The sequence below is a fragment of the Nelumbo lutea genome, chromosome 2 (genome assembly GCF_056320005.1).
Source record: "Nelumbo lutea isolate HS-2025 chromosome 2, American lotus-T2T, whole genome shotgun sequence".
NCBI lineage: Eukaryota > Viridiplantae > Streptophyta > Magnoliopsida > Proteales > Nelumbonaceae > Nelumbo > Nelumbo lutea.
This window is the reverse complement of record NC_142685.1, coordinates 6,319,900-6,334,126: the sequence shown is the minus strand read 5'-3', so window position 1 is coordinate 6,334,126 and position 14,227 is coordinate 6,319,900. Positions and strand designations below refer to the sequence as shown.

Below are 14,227 nucleotides of genomic sequence, written 5' to 3'. Positions count from 1 at the left end.
GACATCCTTATAGCTCGGCCCGGTCATCCCACCACCTCCTACTGACTTGAGCGTTGGAGTTCTTACTTAGGGATAACTCCTCGGGCTTCTGACTTCTATTTCCTTGATCACAGGCCTTGAAGTGTGGACTTGTCCTTGTAGCTCGGCCTCGCCCTGCCATCAAGGACTATCTGGTTGCTCTCCTTAGTTCATACACCACATCGGATTGAGCAGCATCAATACTCTTTTCCTCCAAGTTTTAAGTTGGTTTGCAATTGCTTGCTACTATATTTGATTTGCCAAAAACAAAAAGATTTTTGAACAGAAACATTCATTATCTATGCAGATCCTTTCAGGGGTAAATAAAATCTTTCAAAATTCTCTTCAGCCTACCCCTAGATTAAATCTTCGGACCTCTCAGGAAAATAATTTAAATTTAGCCATTAATTATGATATGATATAATCATTTTTACAGATGCAAGAAAAATTGCTAATTGTTGTTTCACTTTTGGCATCGTGATCATAAATGCAAGCCTTCAATGTCTAAGTATTATGAGAGGAACAAATACTCAATCTTTGGATATTGTTCATGCTGAATTATATGCAATTTTGCAGGTCTTTTTGAAGCTACAAAGTTGGAGTTACAGAAATGTTATAATATGCTTATATAATGTCCAAGTAATCCATGCTCTCCAACAGAAGATTATTTTACATTGGCTCTGCCTCTGGCTTTTGGAAAGAACGAGTTCTTAATTTTCCAATCCCAGTTTTATGTAAAGTTTAAACATATCAACAGAACTTTTAACATTTCTGCTCATACGGTATCCCAACAGGCAAAATCCCACCCTTTAGACTTTTTTGATTAAACATCCTTTAAACTTTTTTTAATAGATAGTTTTATTTACCTTCCAAAAAAAAGGTTACAAACACGAAATCAGAGCCTTAGATGTAATGTTGTGGCCCCACTTTAATTGGCTAAAGTGACGTCATGCTGGGTTCATAACTATTGAAAGGCCATGAAATCTACTGTTATTTGATGAATGGGGATACCACATCAACAATGGGAATGGGATTCTAACATTCTTTAACTTTCTTCTAAATCGGTGGTGGGTATAGTTCTAAATTGGAGGTGAGTGAAAAGAAAATCCAGATTCTAAACAAGAAAAAGTGAAGAAAGTCATTTCAAAATCCCATATTTCTTTTTTCAGCACGTGGGTGGGTCAATGATAGGAGAAATAAAAGAACTCTTATCGACACTCACAATTTGCCAGGATATAAATAGAACCTTCGTAGATATGTTTCTAAAAGACTTAAAACATCGGGTCAATTTAGTATCGGTATAAATGGATCGAATTTGAATCGAATCAAGCAATATCGATTCGAATCTAATTAAAAAATCTGATATCCGAATTCAATTTCATATTTAATACATATTGAAATTTAATATTTGAATATTTAATTCGATTTAAATTTGATCAATTAATTATTTTAGGTAATTAATAAATATATAAAATAAACATTTTATTTATATTATTATATAAATTATATAAAATATTTAAATATTTTATATATTATATATAAAAATCAAAATAATTTGTCAAATTCAGATATTTATTGAATTGAATCATGTCATATCCGAATTTGAGTCCGAATAGCTATTTGATATGAATAGGATATTCGAATTCGACCAATTAGATATTCAAATTATCTGAATTCGATTCCAATGGTGCGCAATCCGATCACTCCTATCTGACACTTGCGTGGCTCTCGAAGGGTACCTGAGATGAAGAAGAAGAAGAATCCCCAGGGGCTTGCCCGGCGGGAACACTTCGACGCTTAAGTTAGTATTCTGTGGAAGAAGCAAGGAGAAGGTGAAGGCTAAGAGTGCAGATAGCGCGAGTGATCAAAAGATACCCCGTTCTTTGAGAATAGGCTCCTTATAATAGAATTCCGTTGCATCAGGCCCACTGGCCTCTGACAGGGCAGGTATAACCACCACTGTCAGCCTGCCGCAACCGTTACAGGCAGGGTTGAGGTGGCACGCACGGGGCCGTCATTGCAGGGTATGTGCCTGTCAGGTGTAAGGCACCCTCTAAAGGTGGCAGGCACGATGCTGTCTAATGAGGGACATGACTGTTGTCCCCAGATTTGTCGAGTACGGTGGTCGAGCAGGAGATCTTCCTGCGATATGCCGAACTACTCTTTCACAAGTTACCCTATGTCGTGCTATCCCGTAAGTGGCGAGCTGCCTGTGGCAAGCTATGCCGAGCTATATGACCCGAGGTGTCTTCACCTCAGGGCATCTAGAGGTGGGTCGGTGTGTTCCTGTCTAGGAGTGGCCTGAGGTCCACTGGTGGGGCTCAAATATTAGGAGAGGTCAGGGAGCCCCAAGCTTGGAGGCAGCTTGGGGTGCCTTAGCCCCGGGGAGGAGGCGCGGGCTAGGCGGCTCCCGGCAAGTAGTCTATCCCGCTGAGTTGCCAGACTGAACTCGGTGTGACTTTCCCATCGAGTTGCGGTTGTGCATGCTATGCTGTCACACTAAGTCATCGCTTGAACAAGGTCACACCCACATGTACTCATGCTACGAGGTCGGGCTAAATCACCCTCCATCAGATTCAATTATGTTGGATCTTTAATTCAAAATTGGATTTTCAAATACAATTGACACCTCTACAATTCACACCTATCAATCTATGCAATACTATTTACAAAGTCATTTAAAAAATCTTAGTGAAAAGGCTAAAACCCATCCTACCCAAGCTCCTTATCCAAAATTAAAATGCCTTTATTTTTGAAAAATTGATAACAGATAATATATTCATAACTCATGAACTAATTCACTTAATGAGGAACTCTAGGCAAAGGCAAGGTTACATGACAATGAAATTAGATATAAACAAGGCTTATGATAGGATAGAGTAGAATTTTGTTAAATTGGTCTTGCAAAGATTTGGATTCAGTGGAACGTTCATTAACAGGATCATGCAATGTGTCTAACGGTTTCCTATCAAATCTTGATTAATGGTAGCCCTAATAGAGTAATCCCCTGTCCCCTTATCTCTTTAAGCGGTGATCCAAAGTCTCATGCATAGCTCTGACTCACTTGCAAGTTGAATGATTTTTCTTTGAAATCGAAATTAATAGTAATTGTCCTGCAATCACTCATATCTTTTTTACAGATGATTCATACATCTTCTAGCTAGCATAGTTGATGCAGAATGCATTATGGAGGTCCTGAAGCAGTATGGGGAGGTATTTGGTCAAAAAGTGCATTTCTCTAAATATAAAATCTTCTTCAGCCCGAAGTTACATCCCAAATTCCAAAAGATAATATCCAAAGTGCTAAAGATCAATCAATTAGTACACCATCCTCTTATTTGGGACTACCTCCTGGGTAAGTCAAAAAAAGACCTTTTAACTTCTTGCTGGACATGACTGAACATAAGACAAAAAAATTGAAAAATAACAAGATTATCTATTTTAACCTCAGTGCCAGCATATGCTTAGGGGATTTGATTTTCTTGTTTTGGTTCGTTTTTCGACTTTTTATGGACACCCCTACCTATGCTATGTCATGCTATCTTCTACCTAAGAAAATCTGTAAGATTAACTGTGAACTGGTCGGTTCGGTTAACCACATTTTTCAATTCGATTTTCTTGGTTTGGTTCATTTTTCGATTTTTTATGGACACCCCTACCTATGCTATGTCTTGCTATCTTCTACCTAAGCAGTTAACAAGTCAACAAAGGAAATTTTTTGGAGGAGAAAATTCACATATAGGAAGATTAACTGGGTTAGTTGGAAAAGTTCTTGTAAAAGCAAATTTTATGGAAGGTTGGGATTTTGGGGCCTGCATGCTTTCAACCTAGCTCTCTTAGCCAAGCTTGCATGGTGGTTCTTAGAAAACAAAACTAGCCAGTGGTCCAAAGCAATTGAAGCCAAGTACCTTCAGGGCAAAAGCTTTTGGTTAGTTAGAGCCCCCGCAAACTGTTGGAAGATTACTAATGGGTAAAATGTTGATCCAATTACAGATCCTTAGATTCTATATATTCCTTTTGCAAAACCTTTTGGCCCTCATTTACCTGTGAATATAGGTAGAAAAGTTGGAGAGTTGATTGATCCAATTTCTAAAGCGTGGAAGGCTGAGGTAGTTTCCACAATGTTTGGAGAGTTCCTAGCTGGAAAGATTATTTGCTCCTAAAATCTTTCCATGAATGAAGGAATGGAAAGCTCATGTAGAGTCCTGACTCTAAGGCTATGTTTGGTTTGAAGGAAAAGGTAAGAAAATGATTTTTTTTTGTAAAATCAGCTTATCACCTGATGCTAAAAAAAAAAAAAAAAAAAAAAACAAATCTCTATCGACTCTAATCAAGCCATTTTGCATCCTAGTAAATGGAAAACATGGTCCTTGAATATTCCCCCTAAGTTGGAATCCTTTGTGTTGAGATGTTTTCTTGATAGTCTGGCAGTGAATCAGATCCTAGCAAACAGAAATGTGAAGCAAGATATCCTATGTCCATTATGCTAGGAGGAACCTGAATCAATTATGCATGCCTTATTCTTGTGAAATCACGCAAGAGCCTCCTTGGGGTTAATAGCTAGCAACTGCTCTTAGTTTGAAAGGTTCTCTCAATGGTGGGATTAGTGGCTTGATCAAGAAAAGAATAATTTTGGGGTGGACTCTCCATTAATAGCCTTTTACGATTTTTCTGATGTGATGTATTTGAAGCAACTCCTAATGCAGGGTTAACTGTTCTTATTGCTAACAGGTGGTTGAAGGAAGTGATGAAAGCTTTCTATCCCGGATTGATAAGTGGTTATAGATTTTTGTTCAAAGATGTTGCAGGTTCTTTTCTTTTTGGCAATTTTGAAGTTTGCAAACTGGTTTCTCCCTTGTATGCTGAAGTTTTTGCAATCAAACAATGCTGTTTAGCTACTAAACAATTAGGTTTTGTGATTTAATTATGGAAAGTGACAATTTATTAAGGTGCTGGAAGCATGACCTTTTAATATCAATCCACAAGTGTGGAGTTTGCTAGTGGATATTTATAGTCTGAGTTCATTTGATTTCTCCTTTAGCTTTATGCGTAGAGAAGCCAACAAGATTGCTCAGCTCTTGGCAGCCAAAGGAGCTGTGGGATTGGAAGGAAATTGGTCTTGCCCTCCTTCCAAAAAAAAACCCAATTCATTATGGCTATATTTGGTTCCAGGGCTTTTATTGAAAAAATGCCACCACATCAATGACACATAGGCGTTGTTGTTTATTGTACATGAAACCACTGTTTGGTTTCAATATTTATCAAATAAATATTAAAAACATAAATGCTTGGATTTATGTGTACAAGGCATTTGGAAAAACTATAAAGGCTTGTTTTCCCCAACACCTCAGTATTTCTTGAAATGAAATGTTTATGTGGCACATTTTATGGGGTGTTAATCTAAGGTGGAAAGTAATAAACGTTTAAAATAATGCCCAACCAAATAACAAGAACAAAATCATGAAATATTTAAAGTAAAGTTTTTCAAGTAAACCTTTAAAGCAATAAATGACCCATCTATAAACGTTCACAAAACCAAACAATCAAACACATACTATATTACCACTATGATGAGGGTTTTCTTTTTTGGGGTTTTTCATGGTCTCTGAGACATATAACCATCACCCTCTTTAGAAAACTTACACATGCATGTTTAGAGAGGGATAACAATTTATACTTTACTTGGGCTTTATTTTATTTTATATTATTTTACTTTATTTTGCTTGAATGATGAATTTTGGGGTAGGGACATGCTTTTGGATTCTACAACCTGTACATGTATGGGTAGGGTGCAATATTAAGTGTTAAATTTAATAGTATTTTGAATTTATTGTGAAGGATAATTGATGGTTTGTATTTTTTACATGTTTTAATCAAATAATTGAAAATTTTATTGTTTATTTGTGTTATTTTACTTATTTATTATTTATATATAACACAAAAAAATTAAAAATTAAATATTGCAAGCTCTAAACCCAACTTGCCCTACCCTTGAACACCAGGAGAATAGGGTTTTAGATTTTCATGTGTGGAAAGTGTTTGAATTGTCAAAATCCAACCTGTAATGAATTTTGGGACAAATACAAATTGGAAGGTTTAGGAAAATAGGTAAGATCTATAATTTACAAAACCATCCCCAAACCCATCTCTTGCCATCCCTTGGTACATTTAACCATTAATACATATATAATTGTATAATATATAATTGAATCGAATTGGATTAGGGGTGGAAAATGGGTGGATTAGGTTGGGTTGGGTGCCAATCCACCCATATTCATCCAGTAACCCATTATGACCCACATTCATTGATTCTTAGTGGGTCAAGATCCACCCTAACCCTTGCCCACCTTGAACCACCCACTTCGACCTCAGTATGCATGTACTCAATATTAAAAATGTAGGAAACACAAAAATTGAAAAACAAAGAAATTACATATTTTAACAAAAAGTTGAAATTTATAATTGTCTAATATATAAATGATATTTTTTTCAAATATATATATTTTAGCCAAAAAAAATCTAAATTGCAAAAAAATACATAAAATGATTTTTTTTTCAAAAAAAGTATATATCTCAAATAAAAAGAAAAAATCATAGAAAATGATAAAAAAAACTATATATTTCAATCAAAAAGTAAAAACGTAGAAAATACATAATTTGATAAAAATAAAAAAATTATATTTCAACCAAATAAGAAAAAAATCTCTGGGCCACGTCATCAACACCATATACTAGTTTAGAAAAGCCTGAATAGCCTCAAGAATATTTCTGGAATTTTTTGAGGACAACATTTACCCCTCTATATTTAAATTTATTGATAAAAAATAAGGGAAAATAGGGCATTTTGTAATTGATATTAAATAAGTTAAAAAAGGTAATTTTAAGATATTTAATGCATTCAATCCCCTCTCATTAAATCCAACATTTAAGGTGTTAACTTGCATTCACCTTCATTTAATCATATATTTAAGGCATTTTTGTTTCTTCTCATCATTAAATTTTATTAATTAAATTAATACATAATAAACTAATAATTCCAATAACATAAAAACTTATAGTTTTAAAATCTACCTCAAAAAAAAAGTGTTTTTGTATAAGTGGTGGTAAGAAATTAAACCACTTTGGGTCAAAATGGGTCAATCCATGTTGTCACAATTAAATGATAAAATTTAATAATAGATAAAATGCAAAAAAAAGGAAACATTTTTAACATCATATATTCAACATATTAAACAATAATAAGTATGATAAATAATAAATATTTTATTAATGATGGAAATGGAATGCAAAATTTAAAACCAATTAAAAATAAAACTATTTTCCTATTCTCTCTCATTAAATCCCAAATCTAAGGTATATTCTCTCATTAAATCCTATATTTAAGATATAATTTTCTTATAATTAAATTAAACTAATTAAATATACAATATTAATTTTAATAGTATAAAAATAAATATTTTGAAAATTATTTTAAAAAGAAAACCATTTTCTTCCCTCCCGGTGGTGGGTAAGCAATTCAAGTATTCAATCATTTGGGGTCAAATGGGTTAATAAATAATGCTTTAATTAAATAATAAAATATATAAAATATATAAAACAAAAAAAGAATTGGGCATATCTCTAATTTGTATATTCATTGTACTAAATATAAATAAGTATGAAATGTAAGAAGTATTTTTTATTAATGATGAAAATGGAATGCCAAATTTAAAAGCAACATAAAAATAAAATGATATCATAATCAAATAATACATTTTTTAAAAACATAAAATATAAAGAATCACTAAAACAAAAAATAGAGAAAAATTTGGGCACATATTTAATGTTATATATTTAGAAAAAAATAAAACATTGGCTACATCTCTAATATAATGCATCATTATATGGAACAAAAATAAGCATTATACATAAGAAATAATTTTATCAATGATGGAGATATAATATAAAAATTATGTCAACTTAGAAATCAAACTATTTTTCTTTTCGAGTGGTGGGTTAGTGGTTTGGGTCAAATAGATTAATTGATGATATGACATTTAAATATTAAATCTTTAAAAAACACAAAAAAGTATAAATAATTAAAATAATATATAAAAAACATATTAATTATGTCAAACAAAAATAAAGTGTGATAAGTACCTGTATAATATAGATGGAATATATAATTTAAAACTGATAAGAAAGAAAAGCTATTTTATTATTTAGGTGGTGGGCCAATGATCCAACTTTTTTAAAGAAATTCACGATGTCATAATTGAATAATAAATATTTTAAAAAAGATAGAACACAAAAAATGAAAAAGTACAGAATTTATTGAAAACATTTGGGAACATTTCTAATGTTGTGTATTTATCATATTAAATAAAAATAATTATTAAAATAAAAAAATATTTTTATTTAATCCAGAAATGGAATACAAAGTTTAATAATAATAATAATAATAATAATAATAATAATAATAATAATAATAATAATAATAATAATAATAATAATAGTTTTTGCAATTTAAAATTTCCACATGCAAATGCACGTACTAGTATCAAACAAAAGGGCATTTAGATGATAGACAAAGGACATTTATGTTGTGGTAGATAAACACCATCGGACAACCTGGAGACGTGTGGACTCTGTTGTCTCTACAACACCATCTGGCATTTATGTTGTGGTAGATCGGACAACATGGTGATTTTGAAGTTAGGGTACTAATAACTTGAAACTAACCCCAAAGTTTAGGGTATTAATATGAAAATTTCCCTATTATATATATATATATCAAACAAGATATATTAAATGATATAGGCCCAAAAACTCTGCCCAACCTCTCTTGGCCCGAGCATATATTTTAGGTTTGAGTATGGGTGATCACAGGTTAGGCCTGGGCTATGTTTTGCACTTACGATATGGGCTACAACCTAGGCCCGGGCCTGGGTCGGCCCAGAGTTCTGTACTTGAAATATAAGCTTGAACCTAGGAGTGTAAACGGATTGAATTCGAATTGGATAGAACAATATAAAAATTCGAATCCAATTAAATATTCAAATATTCAATTCGATTAATTAATTATTTTAGGTAATTAATTAATCAAATTTAAATTTGAATATTAAATTTTAATATCTGTCAAATACCAAATCGAAATTTCTAATCACATTCCAATTTGGGTATTGCCTTATTTGATTCTAATCCGATCCGTTTACACCCTACTTGAACCCAGGTATACACTAACCCGGGCCGGACTGAAATGATAAACCATAGGTCCGGGGTTCGAGCCGGACCTCTATTACACGATTAACGTTTGTTTTGTAAGTGTTTTTTTGGTAAAATTGTTTTATAAGTTTGCAGTGTACAACCAGTGCAGCGAAAAAAAAAATGAAAGCGTGCAGCAGATCACGAGTGGAATACTCGAACTGAATCGCTTGCTTTGCTTCAGTTTGATCTCAACTCATTTCCCGCCAAACAACTTCCCACCATCTCAATGGCGGTCCCTCGAACCGTTGCGTCTGAATTTCCTCATTCAATCGATTCACACTTGTTCCAGAGGGTGCTTCGGCCTCCAAAGGACACCTGCCAAAAGTCCTCAAACATCGATCTCACCTATTCGTTTTCCATAAAATGCAGATAAATTTATCTGCATCACTCACTTCCCCTAATACACTTGCCAGCCCGACATTCTCTCTCTGCCATGGATCGTCCGATCACCCTCGACGAACTAAGGTGTTTTCACGCTATCGACAGGGAACTTTATTCTCGAATGGTGTTCAGTATGCGGAGAGACATTACTCAGTCAATGCAAGTCATAGCCTTATGGTTGTGGCTTGAAGACGTGGGCTACCCAAATATCATCCATAAGATTTTATCGCTACCTGATGCAGTGGTGAATGCGGTGGCGGACGAAGCAGTTCAGTGTCTGAATTGCATCGACGCTAACGTTGCTCCACCACCACCCGCTCAGTCGTCAGCCTGCAGCACTGATATGCCGCTCACCCTCGGCCTCATGAATCAAGATATATCCCTTCAGTTTTTTCATGATAACAGGCTCACTGCGATCAGTGGGATCGCCAAGGCTCTGAATGACGTTTGCGTTAGAGCGTTTGACGATGTAGTCCAGGCGGCTTTAGCCAATACCGCACAGTTAACTGCTGCACCCGTCCACGGCGCAAGGCCGCCGCCTGTAGGTGAAGGTGTTAATGTTGGTGCAACGATGATGACGCCTCTGCCTGGAGCTGGATTGCCTGCAGTGAGTTCGCTTCATCCATTGATCCATTCCTTTGCCGGTGGAGTTGGTGATCCGCGGTTGGTCGCAGTTGGGGAAGCCGATAATGTAGTGCAGCTTTCCTCTGCTGTTTACCCTCATCAGCCTCTCGTCCGACTGGATGAAGAACCATCCAACTTGAACCCGAACGCTCAATCCTGGAACTCCACATCCACAGAAGAAGTTCCACCGGATGACCGGACAATGTTCATTACCTTCTCCAAGGGCTACCCGTTGTCAGAACGGGAAGTGACAGATTTTTTCAAGAGGTTCGTTCTCCTTTTCTCTCTCTCTCATACACAGATACACACAGAAGAACATTATCATTCTGTTTTGGTTTAATTTTGCAGTAACTATGGAGATTGCATTGAGGCCATCCGAATGCAAGAGGTTCCGCCCAGCATGCAACCACTATTTGCCCGTTTGGTTTTCCGTTCTGCCTCGACCATAGCAATGATACTTGATGGCAAGGACAAGGTTAAATTTGTGATCAATGGAAAGCACGTATGGGCAAGGATCTTCGTGCCGAAAAGGAATTGAAGTAGTTATAGCCGAAAAGCTTCTCAGTATATGATCGAACTGAACTCTATGAAATAAGATGTTACTGCATTAATCTAGCAACAGGCCGGTCGCGTTTATGCATGTTTTTTTTAATTATATTATGACTTAGTTTATCAGTTCAGTCTTGTTACAAGCAGTTACATACATTATCAATTCAGTCTTAATTTCTATATATGCTGATCAAGACCTACTTGGCTACTATTTGTTATAAGGAGAAAAACCAATTTGAGAGATCTGAGTTTTAGTTACCCGGCCTGAGACATTACACTGCTCTTAACCCGATCGAGTTGTTGAGCCCCAGATCATTCCCAACCCCGATCTTGGTCCAGCGGCCCGGCTGCCAGCTTGAAGAGATCTGGTCGAGTTTGGGCTTGCAAATTTTTAATTATTATTATTAATAATGTTTTCTTTTTTGAACTTGGGATTAGCCGACTGAAACAAGGTCATGGGTGCTTTAGGAGTATCATATTTGTGTCACACTATAAAAATCTTTGTCTAAACTTCGGCCCCGTTCGTGGGTAAGCTACTCTACCCATATTCTTTTATTTTTTTATCTAAATAAGGTAATGATCATTTTAACCATAAAAATCCATAATTAAAAATGACATTTTTGTTTTGTTCAAGTGCTGAGAATGAGAAACAAAATAAACTTTACTTGGTCTCACATAAATCTGAAAAAAGAACGCCCCCTTAGAGTTATTTTTTTTTAATGAAAGAAAGCATGGTCTTTAAACCGAACTGGTGATCAAACCGGTCAAGGGTCCGGTTATTAGTTCAAATGGTCCGACCATTCGACCCGAATGGTCAGCCTGTTTTGACAAAAAAAATTAAAAACTGAAAAATGGTCAAAACCGTTCAAACGGTTAACCAGCCGGTTCAACGGTTTGCTGACTAAAATCAATGGTTTTAGGAAAAAAAGCGGTTTTGAGGAAAAATGAAATGGTTCTCGGTTTTTTTTCGGTCCAATCATCCAGTCTGGTCCGATTTTGAAAACCATGATAGAAAGAGCATATAAGGCTCAAAAATTTCAAAAACATATAGAAAATGAAATTATTTTTCCACATAGGTGGTAGGCTTGGATGATCACGATGAATTTTGTACTTGCCTTTCTTATTCATTATATATTTTTTTATATATTTTTATCTTTAATAGAACGACCTCATTCTTTCAGAATATATTTTTTTATATATTTCTTATTCATTATATATTTTTACTCATTTTTTTTAAGGCAACCTTCTTCTTTGCCAATATAAACTCTGGTTCCTTGGGACTAAACAATGGGGATAATACATCCCCCCACCCTGGTGTGGGTGGGATTTGGTCCCATTTCGGCTACAATGGCTATTTGATTTGGACATGAAGATTTCATTGGAGGCAAATGGAAAAATCACTATTACTACTGTGCCTTTTTGGATGCATGGTACCATGCATTGGATTGGAATCGGGTTGGTCCAAAATTGGCATTTTATAATGCTTCGGGCTAATAGAATTGGTCCAAGTTGCAATGCATGATACTTTCTTGGTACTTTGACATTTAACAAGATGGGATTTCCGAGTGGGGCCTAACATGATGGTCCATCAACCAGGTCAAGTTAACCACGGGATTAAATTTGCCCGACAAACGAACATGATCGATTAATTGAGCACATGCCATTATTTTTTATAATCTGGGGAATATGATCAAAGAAAGACAAAGGGATACTCCTACTTTTACGGCCTAAACAATAAGCCTATCGTTGACTAATAACAAAGTAGGATGTGTCCAAAACTCCAAATGACCACCCACTTTAAAGCTAAACAGAACATATACCAGAGCCCCGGCGATAAGTGGTTAATTAAGAATCCACGGGGAAAAGTATAATTCCATTCCAAGTCCACTCCTTCAGGTTTCTCCCACAAGAAACCGAAAATGAATAAAAAAATAGCAAGGAAGAATATTGATGACCAATGTTTTAAAAATCAATCTGAAAATGGAATTGTTCTGTTCACTGGTTTTTGGGTTGATGGTTCTACTGTTCGAATCGAATAGATGACTTGTTATGACAAAAAAATTAAATAAATAATTAAAGGATAAAAACCGTTGAACGGGTTGAATAGGTTAATGGTTCAATCGCTCAATAGATTGTTGATCAATTCAACGGTTTTTTGCTAGAGACTGTGTTTGGGGTAAAATGAAATTGGTTGCTTAGACAGTTCCAAGGCAAAATGGTCTGACTATCCAAATCAACAACGGTTCAAAAACCTTGTCGATGACTGATGAGGTGTCATTGAATTAATCGAATTGGGGTATGCTCCTCACACCAACCTCACAACCACATCCCACCATGTATTGAGAACATCTCCCATGAATAATAATAATCAAATATGGGAGATGTTCCCGATATGCGGCTGATATATGATGTGAGATTGGTGTGAGGAGTACTCTACGAGAAGGAGATCCAGACATGAAATAACCCCCCATTATGTCCTAGATTATTTGGGAAAATTCTCGATCAGTACCCTTTACTTTTGGTTTGAGTGACAATTTGGTCCTCAAACTTTAAAATACGATAATCCAGTACCTAAACTTTTGAAACGTGATAATCTAATACCTGTACTTTGGCTCTAAACTGGCCCCCTGAATTGGTTTTGAAAAAAATAATAAAAAAATAAAAAAAGGTATCGGTTCGCCCGATACACCCCTACCGATGTATTGGTCATATTGATATTTTGAACCTTGATTCGTAGGTTAGAATAGAGTAGTAGAGATTCTTAACCTACCGGCAACAACTGGTTTAATTCTTTTCTGTTAAATCTCCAATTGAGATCATAGGATGGATGCCCTGAAACAGGGCTTTTATTTCAGTTTGAAGGGAGTTGTCTGATTAAATTAGGCCTCAAAAGGAAAGGATGGTCTTTTTTTTAGAGAAGGAAAAGTATGATTGGATGCCCATTATCTGTCAAGTTCCTAATAAATACTCCTTGGTAGCTCCGAGTTCACTAGGGAGTAACCATCACAATCTAGCATTTGGATGGGCTTGCAACACTAGTCTTTCCTAAACTGAAATAGTGTGTGATTATTTAAAGGAACTCTATAGGCTACCGTTGGAGACATGGTTATTCTTTACCTGAGCCTTGGATTTTGTCTAGTGCAAGATTTTATAGAATAAGAATGATGATTTCTGATGCTTATTAGATTGATTTTCCAGTTCAGTTGGTATTGGTTCTAGTTTTGATGTTTTTGATCTAGAGTGAACTTAGTGTTAATGATGATGATGACAGAGAATACATTATGTGAGTGGTTTTGTTTTTTATGATATCAAGCATGAACCAAGAAACCGTATTTTATCCAAAGACTTTCGACTTTATAAGTGAAACTGTTATCATTCATGAGTCTCTTCTTAGATTTTGGGGTAACCA

The 14,227-nt window shown here is 35.2% G+C and overlaps 1 protein-coding gene across 1 annotated transcript; it reads left to right on the top strand.

Moving 5' to 3' along the window:
* The first annotated feature begins 9,766 nt into the window (after window positions 1–9,766).
* On the top strand, window positions 9,767–10,807 carry LOC148868292 (uncharacterized). Its single transcript, XM_088968558.1, has 2 exons — window positions 9,767–10,536; window positions 10,618–10,807. Exons 1-2 carry the CDS (start codon window positions 9,767–9,769, stop codon window positions 10,805–10,807), a joined length of 960 nt encoding a protein of 319 aa, XP_088824684.1.
* Window positions 10,808–14,227: the final 3,420 nt, after the last annotated feature.

Excerpts from the sequence above, each read along its gene's own strand:
- LOC148868292 (XM_088968558.1), top strand. The coding sequence starts at position 9,767 with ATGGTGTTCAGTATGCGGAGAGACATTACTCAGTCAATGCAAGTCATA. Across the intron at positions 10,537-10,617 it reads GTGACAGATTTTTTCAAGAG|TAACTATGGAGATTGCATTG; the intron begins GTTCGTTCTCCT and ends TTAATTTTGCAG.